This window comes from Hippocampus bargibanti, linkage group LG22 (assembly GCF_051943395.1).
Source record: "Hippocampus bargibanti isolate YZ-2025 linkage group LG22, ASM5194339v1, whole genome shotgun sequence".
NCBI classification, from domain to species: Eukaryota; Metazoa; Chordata; class Actinopteri; order Syngnathiformes; family Syngnathidae; genus Hippocampus; species Hippocampus bargibanti.
The window spans coordinates 520,482-544,027 of NC_142755.1; the positions used below are offsets into that span (position 1 = coordinate 520,482).

At 43.0% G+C, this 23,546-nt stretch overlaps 1 protein-coding gene across 2 annotated transcripts; it reads right to left on the bottom strand.

The window, feature by feature from the left end:
• Positions 1-1,850: 1,850 nt before the first annotated feature.
• camk1da (calcium/calmodulin dependent protein kinase IDa) lies at positions 1,851-23,465 on the bottom strand. Of its 2 annotated transcripts, XM_088989107.1 has the most exons (13): positions 21,156-23,464; positions 20,975-21,080; positions 11,495-11,626; positions 10,529-10,603; positions 8,758-8,896; positions 7,978-8,104; positions 5,943-6,018; positions 4,299-4,411; positions 3,659-3,737; positions 3,505-3,592; positions 3,228-3,414; positions 2,506-2,638; positions 1,851-2,435 (listed from the first exon to the last, which is right to left on the bottom strand). In XM_088989107.1, the coding sequence occupies exons 1-12, from the start codon at positions 21,220-21,222 to the stop codon at positions 2,547-2,549; spliced, it is 1,281 nt and encodes a 426-aa protein (XP_088845233.1). In that variant the 5' UTR covers positions 21,223-23,464; the 3' UTR covers positions 1,851-2,435; positions 2,506-2,546. The 2 variants fall into 2 exon arrangements, with proteins under 2 accessions (XP_088845233.1, XP_088845232.1); XM_088989106.1 differs by having other exon boundaries at positions 1,851-2,638; positions 21,156-23,465.
• Positions 23,466-23,546: the final 81 nt, after the last annotated feature.

A 23,546-nucleotide genomic window follows, 5' to 3' on the forward strand; every position in this document is an offset into this window, starting at 1 on the left:
ATTCACAAGCCATGTACAAACGATCACCAAAGTCTCCGCCCACATGACCGCACATTCATGTCATCTCATTTTTTTCATGTATAAAAAAAAAAAAAAAACATTTGTGATACAACATTCGCAATTATATTTTTTTTTCTGGATTTATCGCCTCTCACGCACCCACAAAAAATGGGAAATGCATAGCAATCCATCTCACTATTTACAGTCAAAAGGGTCATCATGAATAATCATATTAAGCCCTTATGGAAAAACATTTTTTTGTTGTTGATGATGCTTTGTTTTCTCTGAGAAAATACTAAAAGCGGCACTGTTTTTTTTTTTTTTTTTTTTTTGGGGGGGGGGGGGAAATCCAAGGACATCTTTCACACACACACACACATTTGCATGAATTAGAAAAAATACTCCTCCATCTTGTTAAAATGGTTCACTAAGACAACATGCATCGAAAGACACACAGAAATGACCAAAGGGGGTTTGGGGGGTTGCACAGGACAAAATCGGTTCAGTTTCAAGCTTCTGGGAAGATACAAATTGTCCTCCATGCAGTGACGTCACATAACATGTGCAATAAATACTTACAACCATGGCAAAGGGACAACTCACAAAGCATATCGCCCCCTCCAAAAAAATATGTATATATATATATATATAGATATACATACTGTAAATATGGCAATACAATCATTCCGAATGGATGGACTGTTAGATTTCGACATTCGGTAGCCGCGCGCTTGTGCAAGGGGATCAAACGCACCCAAGTAAACCAAAAAAACAAAAAACCTACACTATGAAATCATACAAAATCGCTCAAAGAATTCAACTTTCCTTGCCTGTCATCTTTCTGGCTGTGCTCTTTGGCTCCATATTGACGATAAAGGGATCGCATCGAATGACAATCGGATATATGTGACGACGTGGCGCCCGCTCTGCTTTGGCCACAAAAACAGAGGCCATTCTAACCCTTAACACATCGGACGAAAAAAAATAAGTCAAAAGGCTACGTTGGTGAAGACTGTTAAATTGGGTATATCCGATTTCCCAGCCGTCTGTGAACGCAGCATAGCTACCAGCTCAGCTAAAATGTACTCGAAAATGAATGAAATTGAATCTGTCAGGTATTGTAACATTATGGTTGCTACTACGGTGGACTGCCATATACGTTAAATAAAGATAAAAAAAAAAAAAACAAATAAATAATTCCTACCACGTTCAAGTGACCCAAACTGTACTTGCGTCAAACTTGCTTGTGAATCTAAAGCGGCGGGCGGGTTCGTCGGCGCACAAAGCGGTCGCGGTTTTCCCTGAGCACAAACTCAACTGGGGGGGGGCATCATGGCTTCAAGAGAAACACAGAAAGACAGAACAAGGCGGGGACCGGCGCTGGGACATTTTCACATTGAGGAGACAAGTTAAAGGCAAAAATCCGTTGTGGGAAAAATGGGAAAGAGGGGGAGTGTAGGGGGGAACGCAAACACACCCTCAAAATAGTATCGGGGCACTTTTTGTCATCACAAATGGCATCAACAAAAATAGCTTCAATGGATGGTTTATCATTATTTAGTATTTCACGTTGTTGTGTCTTTCTTGTTTGAATTTTATTTTGAAAATTCAGTCTGTTTTAATTTGGGTGGATCTTTTTTTTTTTTTTGGAGTTGTCTTTCCATTTTTCAGTCTCCTTTCAAAGTGGGAACATTCGGAAATGTGTTTGAAAGCACTACCAGTAAGTATGTCAAGAAAAAATACTGTCATCTGCACCTTCGCGATGCAAAACACACACAAAGCGCTAACTTCCATATTTCCTCTCCCAACAGTTACATGGTTATTTAAAAGCACTTTTTCAGACGGACGGACGGACGGACGGACGAGCCCCAAAGGGGAAAAATACTAATCAGAATAAAAATAATCTTAAAAAGATGCTACACGTTGCATTTGAAATGTTGAATGGAATCCTGTGAAGTCCCGAGTAGAGATGATTTAAAAAAGCAAATATAAGAAGCGATGCCAGGACCAAGTGCATGATGGGAAATCACCCGCACTCCCATTAAGGAGCTGTTTTGCTTTTTCAAGCCGGGTAATAACGAGCATGAGGTAGTGGCGACCAATCGCCGTGATGGCGGTCTTTTGTTATGAGAAATCCTCCAGCGAATTTTTGACAGCGATGGAAAGAAAAGAAAAAAAAAACACCTTGAAGTAAAAGAGATGGAAGGGAGGAGGGGGGGGGGTTAAAACATTCCAGTCGCGACTTGAAAAGAAAGAAGTTCATTAAAATGGCGAAGGAGAGACGAGATTCAGAAGGAAGGGGTGTTGATTCAGCGCCAGGCAACTCACAAACATGCTCGGCCGGAGTCGCTGATGTCGTACAGCCAGATTCCAGTCATGGAGGAGGAGGGGAGGTTAAGGTCCTCCGCTCGTCTCAGAGCAGGGCGAGGAACCAGCTGAGGGGGAGAACACGAGCATTTAGCAGAAGTGAACGGACGTCCGAAGGTCATCTGTTGGTGTCCTCACAGCGCCGTCGCCTCCCAGCTGGTCCCCCGCGACACCCGGCGTCACTTGGTCTCCGCCGGCACGGGGGCGGGCGCGGCCGAGGCCAGGCTGCAGGGGGTGGCCGGCGCTGCCACACCTGACGGACGGGAACGACCTTGACGTCCATCCCAAAGTCATACAAATGCAAAGTCCATCCAAAACCTTCCTTTTTAAATTTGATACATTTGATGCGCGTATCACAACAATTGGGAGAAGTGCTTACACAAAATTAAGAGGGACGATTTCTTTTCATATCATCACATCTTTACAAACATTGTTAAAGCAATAAAAAAGATTCGAAAAAAAGAAATGAAGAAAAACGGATGAAAAAATAAACAATTAAAAAGGAAAAAAGAAAAAGAACAAAAAAAACAGAAAAGAAAAAAGAAAAGACAAAAAGAAAGAAAAAGAAAAAGGAAAAAAAGAAAATACACAAAAGGGAAAAAGAAAGAAAGAAAAAAAGAAAGAAGAAAGACACAAAAGAATGAAAAAGAAAAAAAAAGGAAAGAAAAAAATAAAAAAAGGAAAATGAAAGAAAAAAGACAAATAAGGAAAAAGGAAAAAGAAAGAAAATACAGAAAAAGAAAAAAGGAAAAGAAAAAAAGAGAGACAATACAGAAAAACTACAAAGTAAAGAAACAATGAAAGCAAGCAAAGAAAAAGTGGAACTAAAATGTCCGTCCGCGCGCGTGTGGCAAACTCACATTCCTTGCGCGCCAAGTTGTCAAAAGACGAAGCGTCGCCGCGTCCGGCAGCCGACCCGTTCCGCTCCGGCTGACCGGGACCTCGCGAGACCACCTTGTGGTTGCAAGCGTCGGCGCCGCCCGCCGCGCCGCTGCCAAGTTGCAGGCGGCGCATGTGGCGAACCACCGCCGTGGCGTTGAACGCTTGCTGCGGGGAGAAAGGCGGGAAAAAAATTAATGGCCGAAGCAGACGTACTAAATCACCTCAAGTGACGTTTTGGGGGTGAAAGGAGCTTACCCTCCATTTGCTCTTGGCAAAGTTTTTCCGAATTTGCCGGCTGACGGACTCGTGGATGTTCTTGCAGAGAGCCGTGTCTCCGGCGATCCTGGCAAGCGAGAGCATCGTTTTGCCACCATCATCAATGCCTCCATTCTGTGCGGACGTTGCTCACCAGGGATGGCGGAGAGCCTGTTCGCAGGTGAAGCGCTTGGCTGGGTCTTTTTCCATCAGGTTGCCGATGAAATCCTTGGCTGGAAGGGATCAAGTTTTAATATTATCCTGATTACATTGTGTGCGGCATTGGCGTTTTCAGTGTAGGTTAGCATGAAGCTAGCAGATGATTCAATGACATGTCCTTTGGTTCAATTCCTACGTATCTATAGAGCTAGCTCAAAATCTATCCATCTATCTATAAAGCTATCTAACTAGCTAGCTAGAAAGCTATATATCGGGCTACAATCTATTTAGCTAGAATGATATCTATCTATTTAGCTAGTAAGCTATATGTCTGGCGAGAAAGTTATCTATCTATAAAGCTAACTTTCTTTCTATTTATCTATCTATGTAGCTATCTCTCTATTTTGAGGCTAAATAATTGACAAGCGGTTTAAAGCATATGTGTTATCTTTATCCCAAAATGCTCATGATTTGCTTTCAAAGAAGCCCAAAAAGCTTTTGGCTTGCTCCGAACACCATCTGTTGGAAAGCAGGCGTCATTCCGTATTGAAGAGACGGACGGTGAAGTGACCGTATGGGGAGGATGATGATGATGATGATGATGATACTGGTGACGGAGGAGGAGGAAGGCTCACCAGAGTCGGAGATGTCGTCCCAGTACGGCGCGTCAAACTCGTAGTCGGCTTTGAGGATTTGTTCAAAGAGCTTGGAGTCGTTCTCGTCGTAAAAGGGAGGATAGCCGCATAGCCTGCGAACGAGGGAGCGAAGCTTCGTCATTTGCTTTCTTTCACAGTAGCGAGGCTTTTTTTAACTCATTCACTGGTGCTGTGAAAAAATGCTCATTCCTAAGTTAGGTTGGTCTGGAGTTATGCAAACTTGAAATGAGGGCTGCTGTGCAAAATACAATGCAATACATTTACAGGTAACATCCGACTTACGACCAACCGTGATCTCCAGACCCTATTTTTTAAATTTCAATTCTATACCTGGCACCGCATCGCGCTAGCAGGTCGGCAACGCGTACGACAATTTTGGCCGGCCAGCCAGCATCTCACGCTCGCACAGCAATCGACCGCGTGATGGCACCACAGATTGGAGTTTGCGAGTCATTTAGCCTCCGAGTCTCTATTCAACATTTTGAATTGATGTTAACTTACGACCATTTGTTTGGAACGGAACTCGATCGTGAATTGGACGTTACCTGTATATTGGTTTAAATAGTGCTTTAACAACAGCTGAAGCAATTTTTCATTTGATTGCAAAATAACCCCCCCCCCCCTCCCCAGTGCTCCTTTTGGAGTGATCTTGCAGTACGTGCACCCTCGCCATCAAGCCGCCATGACATGCGGAACGCCTCAAGACAAATTGCCCCGTCCGTCTCCCATTTGTAATGAATGCGGATCCGACAAAACATCACCCGCAACGTCATTACTCAAGTGGTGGGCGCAGCGAAGTTTGGCTAAAGAGCCATTAAAATGCCGTTCCCCATCGATAAACACTCACGAGTTCATCGCACGGAAGGGAAATATGAGGCAAGGTGCTGCTGCCTGCTGGCTGAGAAGAAAAGAAAGAAAAAAGACTCGCCATTTGTGTTTTTTGCTGACACTTCAGGTGAGCGACGACAAACCGACTGAAACTTTCAGATAAAGACAAGACGGATGGACGGGCGATTGGTCGCCGTGACCCCTTTGTTTGATAGCCTTCCATACGGCAGTTGGTGGTCGCGTCGGTGATTATCATGGCTGATTACTTGATGTGATCTTTCCACCTGAGCGCCGGCCAAAAAGGCAACAAGGTGGAAATTGCCAGACTAATTGCGCAAACGGCCAGCGGGGGAGCCATCCGTGATCTTACGCACTTCATCCCATTAACCCGCGACTGACCTCGACCTGATGACCTCCTGACCCCAGGTCTTGTGGAGGACGCGCAACGTGACCCTCCACCATTTGGAGTCGGCGTGTGCGCACGTGAGATGGTCCGAGGTAAGTCGGCGCGGGAAGAATAATAATACGTCTGGATTCAGGTCCATATAAGGGCATGGTGCGAGGTCGCATCTGCTTCTGATGATGATGATGGCGCCTAGCAACACCGTCACCACCATCATCATCATCATCATCGCACACACAACTAATAAATGGGAATGATTGGGCAATTTCTGACATTTACCAGCGACTAATGATGAATGCATAAGGTTGAGTTTTTGGTTAAAAAGTCAATGTAGCAATTCTTTTCCATATCGAATCAAGTGGCGATTTGTCTGAATGAAGATTGCCACCTACAGAATGTAGGCGATGACCCCGATGGACCAGCAGTCCACCGCCTTGCTGTACGGCTTCTGAGCGAGCACTTCGGGCGCTGAAACACACAGAGAAAGAAACAGTCAGCCATTTTGAATCTTCAAGCTTCATCAGGATTGAAAATACTTTTCCCAAACTCAAAGTGTCGTGTTTTGATTTTTTTATAGCCCAATTATTAACATCAACTAAGGAAAAGCCTACTAGAACAGCAAAACGTCCACTTTAAATGGAGGCAGTTGCATGCTGCTTACCGACTACTTATCAGGAGTTTGAATGTTATGCATTAAATTCTAAACACAGCCACACCTCCACTTTTAAAAATCTGCATACCGTACTTATGTTATATTATCTCAGCTATTTATTTATGTATTTATGTATATATTTATTTATGTATTTACCAGTTTAGTTATTTATTTATATATTTATGTATTATGTATGTATTTATTTATTTAGGTATTTATCTATTTATTTCTGTATTTATTTGTGTATTTATTTATGCATGTATTGATGTATTATATAGTTATTTATGCATTTATCTATTTATTTACATATTTATTTATGTATGTATTTCTGTATGTATTGCTGTATGTATTTATCGATTTATTTATGTATTTATCTATTTATTTATGAATTTGTATGTATTATATGTATGTATGCATTTTAGATGTATAGTAAAGTCTCGTTATATCGATATCGGATATATCGATAGTCCCGGTTATATCGATATTTTTTCCGACTCCCTTGAATATCGATATAACGAGACTTTACTGTATTTATTTTTCTGTATTTATCTGTTTATTCATCTATTTATTATTATTATTAATATTATCTATTTTATTTATTGCAATTTGAGTTGATTTGGACATGTGAAAAATAGTTTTGAAATGATTTCATGCGGGCTCTTGGGCATTACAAAATCTGTCTTTTGAACTTTTTTTTTCTATTCACGACATGAAAAAAATGTGGTTAAAGAAATAAAATAAATCAATAAGACTTGCACACATGCGCTGAATCAGAGACGACTTTGTTTCAAGTTTCAGTGTGCGTCATTGTGACGTGAACGTCTGCCGCTTTTGCCGATTTCCAAAATGAAGTCTGATTCTATTTTGGAATGCTACATTAACACAGGAATTATGAGGGTGAAGGACTGTATGCTAATTAGTGACATTTAAATCTGTATCATCACACCTGCAACGTTATGCAATGGGACTTAGGATGGATCCCTGTGGTACTAAATTGAAGCACACTATTCTCAATGCTTAAGGGCACTGGAAATTGGAACATGGCGGAGCACGTTGGCACGACGACGCGATGAGATTGCGTTACTGGAAGTACCGTAAAGGCATCAGTAAAACATTAGCTTAGTCACGGCGCCAAAAAAACCATCGTTAAATGGGTTGCTTTTAGTGTTTTGTTGCTCTTGGAAGCAGATGACGAAATGAATTTTAAATAGGTTTTATTTTGAAAGTTCAATTTCAATCCGGGCGAGTATGCAAGTTCAAGATAGCTAACGCAGGCTGCGCAAAAGGTTTGAATGGATTGAATGAACCCAGCTTGTTGACATTGCGTGTCAACAAGCTGAGCAATTGCTTGTTTGTGTGGATACGGGCGAGGGGGTCCTGAACATCTGTCTCCTGTCACCGCAGATGCAAATGCACACACGTTTGATTGAATGAGGGTGTGTGTGTGTGTGGCGGGGCTGATTAATGCTGTATAAGTGAGGGAGCCTGTATGCACACAAACACACACACACACACACAAGATGAATGAAATTGATAAATAAAGAACTAAATGGATGAGCCAGCCTGCATTAATCTGCCTGGTGTCAGATGGTAACAACATTGAATTATTCATATGTGCTGGAAAGCGGCCATCCCGAGAAAGACGCAACGTATACGTTGTACCTTATACAAACGCTTAAGACGCACTTCATTGATATTGATCGCCCTTTAGCATCCAATTCGAGGTGGCGCGTGACACCTTCCGTAGCTCGACGCTACGACCGCCTGTGACCTACCGACGTATCCTGGTGTGCCGCAGGCGGTGGACATGACGTTGCCGCTGCCCTCCATCTTGGAAAGACCAAAGTCGCTGATCATGATCTTGGAATAGTCATTGGGATTAAAGTACAGCAGGTTTTCCGGCTACAGGGGGAAGACAGACAAAATATATACAGGTAACACCTGACTTACGACCGGCTCGACTTACAACCACCCGTACTTACGACCAAGACCTCCAGACCCGATGTTTGAAATTTTAATTCTACGCCTGGCACCGCAACGCGCTAGCAGGCCGGCAACGCGTACGACAATTTTGGCCAGCCAGCCAGCATGTAACACACTCGCACAGCAATCGACCGTGTGACGGCACCAGAGGGGGCGGGGTTTGCGAGTCATTTAGCGTCCATGTCTCTATTCCACATTTTGAATGGATTTCAACTTACGACCATTTTGACTTACAACCGTTTGGTCGGAACGGAAGCGGATGTTACCTATATATAAACGGGAATTTGAATGGAATTAACTCATTGACGGCAGATGATGTCTGGAGTTATCTGAGCTTGAAATGGGGCGGCTGTCCAGCCATACATATTGATTGATATAGCGCTTTAACAACAGATGAAGCTGTAGCAAAGGGCTAACATGGAAAAAAGGCAAATGCTGCCCTCTCGTGGAAGGGAAAAACATTATTAGAGGTCTGACCGGCACTTTAACCAAAAGTCAAACTGCACATCACATTTTTCCATTCCCGAATAAATGCACTTAAGACGTGAGCGCTAGCCAGGGAATGGCGTTACCTTCAGGTCTCTGTGCACGATGCCCATGTTGTGAAGATAGTTGACAGCGTCCAGGACTTGTCGGATGAGCGTGCTGGCATCTTTCTCCGTGTAGAAGCCTTTTTCCACGATTCGGTCAAAGAGCTCGCCGCCGGACACCCTGCGCAGTTTAAGGTGTGGAATAATTACATCAGGGCGGTATCGGAACACGGCGGAGTCGCATCTGATGGACACGTGCCACACAAGATCAGCTTATTATTGCTGAAATGCCCCGTATCCTTATTTGTGGATCTATGCCAGCGACATATAGTGACAGGCATAGACATTCATTGCATCTTCTCCTGTTCATAGACCAGAAAAGATGGATTTATGCTCATTTGGTCCAGATTCAATACTTGGTGTGCAGGCACGTAGCGCCCTCTGCTGGACAACTTTGTCTTATAAAGTCAAACACTCCTACTGAGCCTGAGCCATGGTCACTGATTAGCGCGGATGTATGAAAAGCTTTGCCGGAGCGTGGAAGGTTAAAAAAAAACAAAGGAAGCAAATTGAATTCCGTGTGAGCAGGTGCGGCGCAAGAGGTGATGGCGATGGAAATGAGATGCGAATGGACAAAAGGAGACCAAAGGCGACGAATGGACAATGGATGGCTTTTTTTTACTTCCTCTCCGCTCACCTGAGACCACTTCATTGTCTTTACACCGTGCAAAAAAGGCCATGTTATAATTGCAAACGCCAACTTCCCTCTCGGGAGGAGCCAAGCAGTAAACGGAATGGCTCGGCTAATAGGCTAATAGGCTAACGGATGACGACGGGAAAGTTGGTGTCGTCTGGCCAACGGAGGGATTTCCCTTAAGCGCTTCCTGTTTGGAAAGACAAAAAGGATGCGGCGGACAAACGATTCGCATTCGATGCCGTAAGATGTCATTATGGTCTGTAATTGTAGGTGGCCGATGAATTGTGAAAGGAAACAACAGATGGATGGATGTTTGTAAGTGTCCAACGCCATTCCATCAAACCATCAACGACCATCACAAAGGTAAATAAAACGACTTCATTTTACACTGCAGTTTATTTCTTTAATTAGTCCTCATGTAATGTGCCTCTCTTTCCAAACAGCAATTCCCTCTGATCTCCGACCTCCAACGCAATTCCATCAAGCCATCAATGACTATCACAAATGTCAATAAAGTGACTTTATTATACAGTGTAGTGTATTTCTTTCATTATGTATGTTGTGTGTAGTTTTAAGGCTTATTTAGTTAAAAAATATATTTTATGGAACTCTGGGAACGGATTATTCTCATTTTAATGGTTTCCTATGGGGTTTTTTTTTGGGGGGGGGATACACACTTTTCGCCTTACACACTGTCTGGAAACCAATTAAATTCGTAAACCAAGGTCTCACTGTATCAACAAATAATTGATAAACAAATGTGGATTAACGGCAAAAAGAAACAATAACATTTGTCTTGTTTTTTTCAACGAATCAAGGGGAAAGGATTTCCCGATTAAAAGTCTGAGTAAGTCTCCCCCCCTGCCGTGTTTGGATCAGCGGAATCAAGAAGCCCCAAACATGAGCGCTAATCTCTTCACGTGGAGCAACAAATAACACCTGCTGTGGCATAATCCATAACAAGGACTTCGACTGAACTTGACCCAACTGTTTCCAGAACGGTTTCCTCTCTTATTTAAAGACCCCCAAGGAGGTCAGTCGGACATTCACCCCCCCCAAAAAAATGCCATGTCTTTGCCCCTTCCCGATCAATATTTTCAAATGGTTTCAACTCACAGTTGCATAATAAGATAAAGGTGATCCGGACTCTCGTAGATGTCCTCTAGCGCCACGATATTTTCATGCTTGATCCTGCAAAGACAAAAAAAAAAATAACAATAAACAAGAGCGTCAATGCGCTTTGACCCTTTTGGGTAAGATGCTAACACGTTAACATCGCTATACCTCGAAGGGTTAACGTAAAAATAACATCGAGCGATTTGGACAGGTCAAAGCACAAAGAGGAGCGGGTTAGCATCACACCTGGAACGCCAGATTTTATGTGGGTGTGTGTGGGTTGATCATCGCTTAGCTTTTGGGAGCAACGGAAAAATCCCCATAGGGTCCCGGAAGGGGCGTAAAAAAAAAAAAAAAAAACAGCGATGAGTGCATGAGTGATGATAAAGCTGGAGTTCCGTCATGTGATTCATTTATCAACACGATGTGTGTGTGTGTGTGTGTGTGTGTGTGTGTGTGTGTGTAATGGCAGCAAAAAGGTAGAGCGCTGGCAGAAGAGCCCTTCTCTGATGCTACAGAGTCACATGATCAAGCCCCTCTCATTCATACAATTCTCCTTTTGAGCTGTGAATGGAGGACATGGATTGTTTCATGGCATATCAGATGATTGGGATTTATTTTTGGGGTGGGGGGGTGGGGCGATCCGTTCACGGCGTGGCGCCGCTCGTGCCGGAAGGGTTGTCATAACAACAAAGTAAATATTTGCACTTCAAACGGCCACAAAAGATGGACGGGTGTCATTTCGCAGGAAGGGAAGATGATTGCAAGCAATGTCCACCCTTTGTCGTTCCGCGATATTTTAATAGTGATGATGAAAATGGCTACTGGGAGATGGGATTGAGATTGTGACCCGGGGGGGTCGTCGCGGGTGATTGAGGAGACGTGTCGTTGCTCCAGCAACCACAAAAAAAAGATGGCTCATACGGGTGTGTTTAAGCGCGTGTGTACGTGTGGGATTTTTCTCACTTCCTCAACACGGCGATCTCGTTCTCAATGCTGCTTTCTTTCCCCTTCAGGGCCTTTTTCGGGATGCATTTGACGGCAAACATCCGACCCGTCAGCTTCTCCTGGGCCAGGACCACCTCGGAAAAGGCTCCCCTGGAAAGACAAAAAACATTGAGGATGGAGATGAGCGAACCTCTCGGTGTGATGCATTGTGGGTCTTCACAATTCACAATAATAATACGTGTGCACAAATGTATCAAGTTTTGCGACTGTGAAAAACTGGAGGCAATTCCATTTGGTTTGCTTGGTTGCCCGAGTCCACAGAAAAAAAAAGTGTCGCCGTGGTTACCGCCGTGATGGAGAGCCGGCGCTCTAAAAAAACTTCATCAACTGGGTCGAAGGAACAAAACGAGTGGAACCGCTTCAAACAGGCAAGTGGGGCATTTTGGGCTGGTGGTGGCAAATTAGCATTTTAATTAGCGATTCACTGGAGGCATTCTTCCAGTGACGCAAAGTTGAAATATCATTCAGACGAATATTGGAGGCAAATGAGGAGAAATTCAGATTTGGGAAGCCCTCCCGATCGAGGAAAACAAACAAAAAAACAAAAAAAAACAAGCGGCGTGATGAATGCAGATGAGTTCATTGCCTTCAGCGTCACCAATTTGCCGCTATGCTAACCCTCTTTCAATACTGAACACTTCAATATTGGAGCCATCGACACATCCTGTCTGTCGGCGTCACTTTGTCATTGAAAAACTCGATGACATAATCACACATCCATTCATATTCATCCATTCAAAATCAAATGAGGAAATGGTGCAAAGAAAAAAAAGTGTCCACTCGCTAATGCACCACAACTGCGCCTTTATGCTAGCTAACACAAGGTGTTAGCTAATTTAATACAAAATGATAAAAAAATAATAAGCATAAGAAGCATAGTCAGACAGGAAACATATTAGCTAGCTATTAGCTATCTATCTATATAGCTTGCTATCTATTAGCTAAATAGCTAGCTACCGAGCTATCTGAGTCAGGAAACATTAGCTATCCGGGTTAAGTGAACGCTGGCGTGTGTGGCTGCCGCTGCTCACCCACAGAAAAACTTATCCTGTGACTCTAAAGTGACCTTGAGAGATTTGAAAGGTGCTTAGAAATGAAACCTATTAGTATTATTATTATAAGTGGCTAACGATAAGCGAGTAAACATCTAGCCACAAACCTGAACAGCCACACTTTCATTCACTGACACCCACGGCACTCACCAGACCAGGCCCAATGAATTCAGTATAGTCACAGACTTGAAGAAAATACCTGGAGACCAAATGAGGCAAACAATCAGAGCTTGATTTATGCTACATGTACACACACGTACACACGGAAGGCTTTGTGTCCGTCAATCACGTTAGCTCCTGCCTGCACGGATAATGACGGTTGTGGTTGCCGCTGACGTCAACGTCAAGACAAAACGTGTGCGAGGGGACGGAGGCTGTAAATGCAAACACGCCCCTCTTGAGGCTTTTCATACCTTCGAGGCCCACGCAGCCGTTAGCATATATTAGATTGCCACAAAGGGAGCATATACGGTGTTTGCGCACTAAGCTAACGATGCATTGTATATTCAAAACAAGTGCCTGCTGCCTGAAGGCTAATATATTCAAGGAAATTTATCTCATCAATCTAATGTCACATTTCCCCCCTTGTTTCAACTACAGTGATAGCTCAGCTTACGAACTTAATTGGGTCCCAGAAAGTGTGTTTCAGGTGAAAAGTTTGTCTTCCAAACATGTATTTCCCATAAGAAACCAATAAAATGAGAATAATCGGTTCCCAGGTCCCCAAAAAAACATACTTTTCTTCCTAAATAAGCCTTAAAACTACACAAAATATACCTTATTTTATGTATAATAAATTTGCTATTGTATTGTAATTAAAGAAATAAACTGTACAGTATAATAAAGTTGTTTTATTTACCTTTGTTACCGTGCTTTCTGGGCGATAATACCCTAACCCACACTGTACCCTGCTAGCTGCTTTTCATTAATCCAAATCAACAGTGTTTCTTTTGTGTCCTCTTCGGCTTCACACTAGCGAGTGGTGGGGTCTTTTTCTGTCCCATACCAGCAAAAGTATCCTTGATAACAAACCACGTCTGCACTCAAAGAAAGGGGGTGATGGAAACTACCGTGGCGCTCTATGTGGTTTGGTTCGTCCGCCGAAAACTAGTTTGTTTGCCAAGATTATATGTGCGCAAAATTTAATGTTCGTAAAGCGAAGAGTTTGTGAGCTAAAGCACTGTGTCGCATCAGTGTCTGAAAGACTTAGCATATTAGCAACAAAAAAAGGATTTATCCTCCCCCTTATCCTTTGTGTGTTTACTGCTCACCCCTCCTCTCTCTGCTCAGTTAAAAAATAAAATAAAATGACTGATTAACTTGAAAAAGCTCTTGACTTAACTCTGCAAGGAACCAACCATATTGTACCCTCAATCGAAAAATTGCTTATTGAAATTATTGCCGTGTGGAAAAAACATACAAACAATATCACACTGCACACCACTGTCTGTTCGTTATCCTCTGCAAAGAACGACCAATATTCCCGCCGCACCGAGAAGACGAAAGAGAAGCTGACTCAAGTACAGTATTGTACACATGTCTGTCTGGGATAAAGGCTGATTTCACCATCCATAGAAAGAGCCGCCGATGTAATTTGCCCTCCATTGATGCAAACGCTCATTGATTAAAATGTCAAGCTCGGCGAAATGCTTTCGGGAAAGGGTCAAAAGAGGGAGAGAGAGAAAGGACAAGTGGAAAATGAAATTGGTGCACAGGCGCTTTCATAAACACATACGTGGAGCAGCGCCGTGACGACCATTTCTAAAATGGATCAAAAGACCGATCCCTACATCTGATTTCATTGGATTGGATTAGCTTCAGCAAATGGAGAAATTGACATTTCACAGCAGCAAAGTGATGAAAAGGAAAGGAAGAAGTAGAAAAACAAAATAGCTGTAAAAGCAGCCACTCTCAAGGCGTCAAAAGAAATCATGTATTGCCTCATTTGGATTGGATTCAATGTACCTTTATTTGTCTCGCAGTGGAGAAATTAACATTTCACAGTAGCAAAGTTATGAAAGGAAGAGCTCTTTGTGACAAGGAACTATGTTGAAACGAGATGAGGAGTTCCATGAAGACAAAAGTTTGATTTCCTGCATGTCGAGGCAATTTCTCGTCCATTTTTGCTCATCCCATTTGGATTAAGGACGGACGGACGGACGGACGCAACGGCAAAAGTGTTTGGCTTTGAAAGTTGAGCTATCATCCGGAGCCAACGAGCGAGTCAAATAAAAGCCCAACGAGCTGCACTTTGGACTTTATTTGATCTCCTGGGCCAATTCCACGTCCTCCAAAACAAGCGGGAGAATAATAGACAGAAGGCTTCATTGGAAGCGACTTCAGCTCAATTATTATTCTTTGAAAACGCACACAAGCCGCCTTCATGAAATGGACTCCCGGATGACAGGTGAGCGTGTCATCAAAGCACGGCTCTTTCTTCTGGTTGTTAACACGGATTGGATTTCCCGAGGTCACATGATCACGGCTCGCTTCGCTACACAAAGAAAATCTCCCGGTGGCCAACAACGATTGGCAGGGAGGCGCTTTTCTCGCTGAGACTCGCACGGAAGCGCCCGGCTGAGCGGCACTGCTCACTTGGACGTGTTCACATTGTGCAAAGCAAAGGGAATGAATGAATGAATGAATGAATGAATGAATGAATGAATGAAGAGGGAAGGCGCGCAACAAGAGAGTTGTTGTGATGCTGATTAGACACCCTCACAATCTTGACTAAACTCCCAAAAAAGTCGCTTATTGAAAATGTGACTTTTTAAAACCCAAATAAACTGTCATACTGCTTATTTGCTCCTGTCCCACGTAAATACGCTTCAATTCCAAGCGGCGACGGTACTCCACATAGGCATTGGCGCTGTCAAACCAAGTACAGCTACCATCCGACTTACGACTGGGTTCCGTTCCGACCAACCGGTCGTAAATCAAAATGGTCGTAAGTCGAAATCCATTCAAAATGGCCGACACGTGTGCACGCAGAGGGCCCGATAACGACACGCCAACTAACACGCACGCTACTGATGTCACCAGCGTCAACACACGCCACGCGCTCCTTCAATTTCATACCACAAACAATAGCCAGCGGCTTGGCATTGTCTTGATGCCGTTCAAGTGCGCACAAATGTGCAAAAATGGGTTCAAGTCTACCTAGTTTTTGCTTTTGGGTGCTTTCAATCATGACGGGTTCTGGGTTCGAATCTCGGCCATCCATAACAAATAAAAGGACAGCGCAGGATCACGTTTTCACAAGTTCTTGACAACCTTTTCAAGGATTTGCTGTGTGCTTCTCACCCACATGTCATGGGGGGAAAACATGGCTTTGCTGAGTCACTATGGCAACAGGAGGGTCGGCGCGATGGCTGCAGATTCTATTACAGTGGCAATGGGGCATAAAAAGAAGACAGCACACACACATACGTGCGCTCCATTAGTAAAAAAAAAAACATTAACTTGTGAAGTGAAATGAGGGGAAAGAGAGTTAACATCCCTCCAGCGTGCCATTTCCTGCACCGCTCATAGACTTAAATAGTAGCGTTGCCACGGCAGCAATTAAGAGCCAATTATAGTGGCTGAGATGAAGACGACTGGAGAAAACACCCCCGCGCCTTCTTCCCTCGGGTGGGATTGCAAAACAAATGTGCACCGTCGGCGGAGAGCAGGTCTCCAAAGTGCGTCATTCATTCCAGACGTCGCCCGTACGGGGCGGACGGAACCGGCAAACGCCGCGCAGCAGATGGGATGTACAAGCGGGTGATGGTGGGGGGGGGGGTTCTGTGGGACAAAATTAAACATTGAAGGATAACCGATACCATTTTTTTTTTTTTTTGGTTTCCTAACTGACATCAGAAAAACGTTTGATAGCATCTAAAATAGCCAAAAGACGCTGGCTGATATTTGGAGTCAAATGCAAAACACCAATAATAATGACTTCAAGTGTCCCAAAACTGCCACAAAATGAGCTCGGAAATGGCGAGTTTCAGAAGGTCCCGCCCCCTTGTTCGTGACGTCACGCCAGGATACTCCTTCACAAACTGCCTTGCTCCAGAATCAAAACAATGGCTTCAGAGAGTTCAGATTGGGAGAAGATGCTTTCTTGTGACTCATCCACTCATGACTATGATTCAAATATTTCTGAAGAGGAAAGCATAAAAGTTTGCCATCGGTGAAAGAAGTAATTCCGTACTAATTCGAGCCGTCTGGACTCCAATGTAGCGTACTAGAAAATGCACAAGATGGCGCACAAGCTCCATTGGAAATGGGCTGATTTTTCCGCTGAGAATTTGTGTCAATTTACACCTTCTTTATGCGCGTTACCGCAATCGGCTGCATTTGAAGTGATTTTACAAATTATGGACGCAACTTGTGCCGACGTGTCGGTTGTCCTTTAACAGGGAAAAAAAAAAAACAATGGCCAAACGCATGTGGAGGATGAATGAATTGGATAAAGCAAAAAGCAGCAAAAAAAGCCATAGCTGTGGTACGACCTGCAAAAAAAAAAAGACATTTAGCCTTTTGCAGGGTAAAAAAAGGTGCACGTGCAGCGTGGCAAGTCACGCTCACCACCGACACCCCCGTTCAGTGCTCAGACTGTCAAAAAGAAATGACAAAGTCGGTCACACGGGGTTTCCCCGCAAAGAATAATACACCCCTGACCTTATAAATCTCCATCTTTGACAAGCTGGATATTGCCAAAAAGAGTAATAAAGCGCCATGTTGAAAAACGGGGCCATCTGCGGCTCGGGAGGTATTGATCGAAAGCGGGGAGGGACGTGCGAAGGGGGAACCCCGGCTTTTAATCAGCGTCGGGATTTGCACCGCAAGTGGATTATGTAGTCCGAAAAGTCAATATTCTGGAGGTCCTGGAATTGGATTGACAGTGACAAAAACCCTGGCCACATTTTTACACTCTACACACTTACATACTACATTCCCATCCGTGTGATTTTTTGCAGAGGATAAAGAATCTACATCTGCGCCGTTATTGTCCATTTCAATTCCTATTCTGTTTGAGTTAAGAAAGCTTTGTGCTTTCAGGGTTGACGAAAGAAAATTCGAGGCTAGTTTTGTTAGCTTGCATTTTGCATTTCGTGTTAGCATTACGCTAGCAAACATTGATAATAATTATAACAGATTTAATTTCTAAGCACCATTCAAAACTCTCAAGGACACAATTTTGAATATTTCTTTGTGTAATAAAACATAAATTAGAAAAGCAGTGACTGTACCTTCATTCCCCTCGCTGGTGGGCTTGATTTACATTGTTTTTTTTTTCTTCAAGTGGGCAACAGGACAGTCAGTAGCATCGCTAGCATTGAGCTATCATTCCCTTTAAACGGACCTCGGCGTTAGCATTAGCATTTGGACTTGTCATCAGTCGATTTTCACTAAGGCAGTAAAATACTTTAAAAAAAAAGCATTTTTGGGGGGTGTGGGATTATAGATTATCTAGAAATCCATCATGAGGATTTTGCTGCCCCCGGCTCACGCTCTGTTAACGCCATTTCTTGCTATCAACTGAAGAAAAAAAAATAGCCAATGTCATTCGGTAAAAGGGAACCAAGGCTGCCAAGAGCAATAACAAAGATAGCGCCAACTCCATCGAAACGCCATATCGTGCACACGATCCAGCTGCCGGAGAGATAAACCCAAGGACCCCTGAACGCACCAGAGGACGCCCCGAACGCATCATCACTAAGTAAGCGAGGAAGGAAAAAGTCAAGTCCCAGAAACGGCAAGCGGGAATTAGAGCATCAATTAAGGGCAGCATGCCAACATTCCCATCATGCATCACTGTCAGCGCACGCCATCTTTCGGGGTGGCTCTTTGCATCCCTTGTCGCGCGCTGACACTCGGCTGCACTTGTTGGATAAACAAAGAGTCAGTCGTGACATTAAGTAGAAAAATAAAGGGGGAAAATAATAATTTCCTTATGACTTCAAAACAAAATCTGAAAGTTGATGTAGGAAACTCAAGACAAGACATTTTAGCTGGAATTCTTTCCTAAATACTCAACAGGAAATAGCCCCAAGGCGGACTTGAGTTGACGCACGCACGGCGTCATTATGGCGAGGGCATCGCGACCCACTCAGGGGAGGATGTACGTAGCATGATGGGATGGATGTGCGACATCGCATCCTCTCAAACTCGAACGACGGCAAAATGTTGATCAAAATGAATTGTCGTCCCCGGACGGCTAATCAAAACGCCACCTTTGGGACGCTGACTCATTTCTGTCGCTAATCAAAACAGCGTTCCTCCGTGACCTCCTGTTTGCTAACCGCTCCCTTCTTCCATTTTGTTGCTACATCCAAACTGGCAGCGATTTTGTTGAGTTAATATGTGGCGAAAGGAAAAGGCTACGTCGGCCATTTTTTTGTCAAGCCTCATTATAACATCCTGTCCAAATCTTCATCTTGTATTCAGCTTTCACACCCCCCCAACCACGAAAGCCCAACACCGTTAATCCCAATGCGCGCCCTTCTCGACACTGGTCGCGGTAAACAGAAAATAATAAGAATAAATGGTTGAGGGATTATGGGATGCCTGGAGGCAGGGAAAAAAAGAGAGAAAGAGCCCTCTCAAGACACAAGAGTGTCATTTCAAGTGGGGCTGAGAAGAAGAGGGCGGGGGGGTAAGTGTGACAACAACTGTCACTGGTGTGGAGAGCGGCTTTCTTCAGTCGCTTAAAACCTCGTTTGCGCTCATCAACGGGAATCTTTTCCTCGGGCGATAGTGAGTAAAAAAAAAAGGCGTTTTGAACACATACAAGTCATGCGATGGCGCCATTTTGTTATCTTTTTGGCCGTGACAATCAAGAAAACTCACATGGGTCATTAAAAATACTGTAAATAAAAGATGACGACAACAGCAGAAAAATCCCTGAACTGAAAATGAATCAGGGCTGTTTGCCACCATGTCATGAAACATGAATGAAGATTCATCCTTCTACCAAGCATATGTTGTTGCACGCATTTTGGCCCTAGTGGCAATTTAGGATCTTCTGTTCACATGAATATTTTAGGGCGGACACTCAAACTGTGCCGATTGCTATGCTAGCGTACGTTTATAGTATTGTGCAAAAGTCTTGGGTCACCATGAGATTTCAAGAACCTTTTGTACAGTAGTCAATGGTACTGTCACGTGTCAACCATGAAGTCATGGGGCAGCAGGTTGACACAAATAAAGACACGAAACAACATCATTTCATGCCATTCTTTTGTTAATAATTTAGTTACGAATAATGTATGTAACAAACTCGCCCGGCTAACTAAGAACATAGGAAAAGAAGTTTGACATAACATTAGCCTATTCTTACTAAGTAAGAGCCTAGTAATACAGTCGTAATCCTTTTATGAATGTTAACGAAAATATTTATTTGACTAAATCGGGATATTTGCTTAAATAGCTCAACTGAAAATACAGTAAAGTCTCGTTATATCGATATTCAAGGGAGTCCGAAAAATATCGATATAACCGGGACTATCGATATATCCGACCCTGTTTGCATGTAATTTTCTCCGTGCGTGCATAGAAATAGTATCGATATAACCGGGACTATCGATATATCCGATATCGATATAACGAGACTTTACTGTACATATATTTGTACGCCATTACCGGTTAACTAGGAACACAGAAAAATAAATTTGACATGACATTAGCCAAATTCGTATTTTTAAGAGCCTAGCCATACAGTCGTACCCCTTCTTTGACATTTATGAATATTTATTTGACTGTAAATCAGATATTTTCGTAAATAGCTCGACTGAAAATATATATATATATATATTTGTACAGCATTACCGGCTAACTAAGATTAAGGGAAAATCAATTCGACATAACATGAGCTTATTCGTATTTGAAAGAGGCTAGCCATATCCAGTCGTACCCCTTCGTTGACATTTATGAATATTTATTTGACTGTAAATAAGATATTTTTACAAATTGCACGACTGAAATTACAAACATTTGTACAGCATTACCGGCGAACTAAGATTAAGGGAAAATCAATTCGACATAACATGAGCTTATTCGCATTTGAAAGAGGTTTACCCCATCGTTGACTATTATGAATATCACGAATATCAATTATATCAATATCAATATTTTTTTTTTGTTTAACTGCAAATAAAATATTGACGCAAATATCTCGACTGAAAATAGATACATTTATACAGCATTAAAAATGTATATTGTTAATTAACGACACCTGTCATGGCTCAGTAACGGTATCCCATAATCCCAAAAGAGAATATTTGACGGTCCGGTGCTAAAGTGCTAAAATGTCACGGCAAAGTCACTTTGTTGGCACGCTAGCATTGGATGAACGTCGCAGAGAAACGCGGAGGTCGCTCAAAGTTGCTTTTGTACTCACGTCCCGAGGACTTCCTTCAAATCGAACATCTTCTTGATGTCGTCCACTTGTTTCTTCCAGGTGTCCCCCCCGCTGGCGTCTCCGTTCTCCCGAGCCATGGCGCTGCCTAAGACCGGACGGGGGGAGCCGGGTTAAAATATCAATGTAAAATCTATTTATAGATGGAGGTGAAGGTTCCGACTTTTGAGAGTGCTGTCCCGGGAGTGAGTGAGTGAGCGAGTGAGCGGTGAGCGGTGCGGCAGGACCATGTGAGTCCTGCAAGCAGGTTGCCGTGTTGCCGCGTCGCGGTTCCTCTCGTCGCCCTCCCCCTTTCCGCCTTGCTCCCGCCTCCTCCTCGGCTGTCAAGTCGTCGGGCGAGCTTCCGTTTCCTGTCACGGCATTTAAAAATAAGAGTGTTACATTTTTATTATTTTTTTTTTTTAACCGACCGTTTTCTTTTCAATTTGTTTTATGATTTCACTGTTTAGTGTTTCCGCGTCAACACGGTTAACTTGGTTTAGATCAACGGTCCATTTTGCTCGATTAAATTTGACCTGCGACAGCCTCACTGATGAGAAGGTTTCTTTTTTCCCAAAAAGTCCAGATGACGGCTGAAGAAACCTTCTCATCGATGGACCACTCCTGTACGACTGAGAGCGTACGCAGACGAACATCCTCACTGGACAAGAACTTAATCGTAAAACAGTGACGCACTCAAATTAAAATGTTCTTTCAGGGTAGTAACAATAATAACCCATTTAATGTCTAAGCGCCTTTCAAAAGTCTCAAGGTCACTTTACAGTCACAGAGTAAGTTCTTTTCTGTGGGTGAGCAGCGGCAACCACATGCGCCAGCATTCACTCAACCCGGAATGACTCAAATAGATAGAAAACTAGCTAGCTAATAGATAACTAGCTAGATATCTAGTTAGCCAGTTAGAGGGTATTCTCGATGACTTCAGCAAAATTGATGACATTTCAGAGATGCTGCCTTTTTAAAAATGTTTTATTGCTGTCAAAATGAGTCATAGCTGACATTTTTGATATTTATAATAATAATCCATTTCATTTCTAAGCGCCTTTCAAAACTCTCAAGGTCACTTTAGTCATAGGATGTTTCTCTATGGGCGAGCAGTGGCAGCCACACACGGCAGCCTTCACTCGACCCGGAAGTAACTCAAATAGATAGAAAGCTAGCTAGCTGATAGATAGCTTTATAGCTAGTAGCCAGCCAGACAGCTAGTAGATAGCTATTAGATAGCCAGCCAAATAGCAACGGATAGCTAGATAGCATTTAGAAAAGATGTGATATTATTTTGTTTACCAAATAAGGCTGCTTTCCTTAATGTTACACTTTATTTTGAAATGACCTTCCTCATCTGAAAATAGCGCGGATCGTTTTAAAAAATAAATGTAGGATTGGCTGTTTTTCCTGTTTCAAAATCTTATTTTGAAGGCAAGTCCCTGCAGTTTCCGGATGGACGTCAGTGCCTTTGTCACGCTCGACGCAACATATGTTGTCACCTGGAGATTAATTGAAAAGCTGTCAGCGCCTTTCCACTTTTAGCAATGCAGCACAATAAAAGGCAAACAATTTGTTGGCTCGGCGTCCTTCCGACGCCATGACGACACTGATGGGGAGGGGGGGGGAAATCAGAGCCTCGCAGATATGACAGCTGTAGAGGTCATCTCAGGCTGTATCGTCAACACTTAATACGTACTTGCATGGGTGGAGGCGGTGAAGGTGGTGGTGAGGTGAGTTGGGGGGGGTGGGGGTGGGGGGTCGGTAGAGTCGCAGTCCCGCCTGCTCATGAGTATTCAGGCTGCAAAGCACTGCAGCCCTTTCTCAGCTGGAGCAAAGGAAAACACCTCCCTACTAACCCCCGCCCGCCAGCCCCCTTCCCTTCTTTGTTGTAGAAAATCAGCCTTTGCATCGACGCACTGACTCCCTGCAACTCACTTGATGAAGATTTTACATGCTGTTAACCTCTGCGTCTTATTTGAATAAACAATTCAAATGACAAGGCAAACAATTCACACGCCGTTTCCCAACTTGTGTGAGGGGATATAAACAGTACTCACCCCTTTGACAAACACAAAGACGGGAGGGCTTTTCATGAGGTGAAATAGGGACATATCAGATGAAAGGCAACTTTAGAATCATCATCATCATAATACATTTCAATTCTAAGCGCCTTTCAAAACTCTCAAGGACACTTTACAGTCGCAGGATATTTTTTTGTGAGCAGCGGCAGCCACACGCGCCAGCGTCCACTCAAACCGGAAGTGTATAAAAACAAGAATCAAATAACCAGCCATAAAAACAAATAAGAGTAAATAAAAAGGGAAATAAACAAGTAAATAAATAAACAAACAATAAATAAAAAACAAATCAGTAAAAATTTAACAAATAAAAAAATAATCAATCAATCAATCAATCAATCAACACCGTGCCTCATGAATTTTCATTAACACTCGTGACATTGATTTTTGGAAAATCTAAAAGATACATTAAAAAAAAAGTAAAATAACTTAAAAAAATATATATATATCATAGAAATAAAAGATTACTTACCTCAATATATAATATAGAT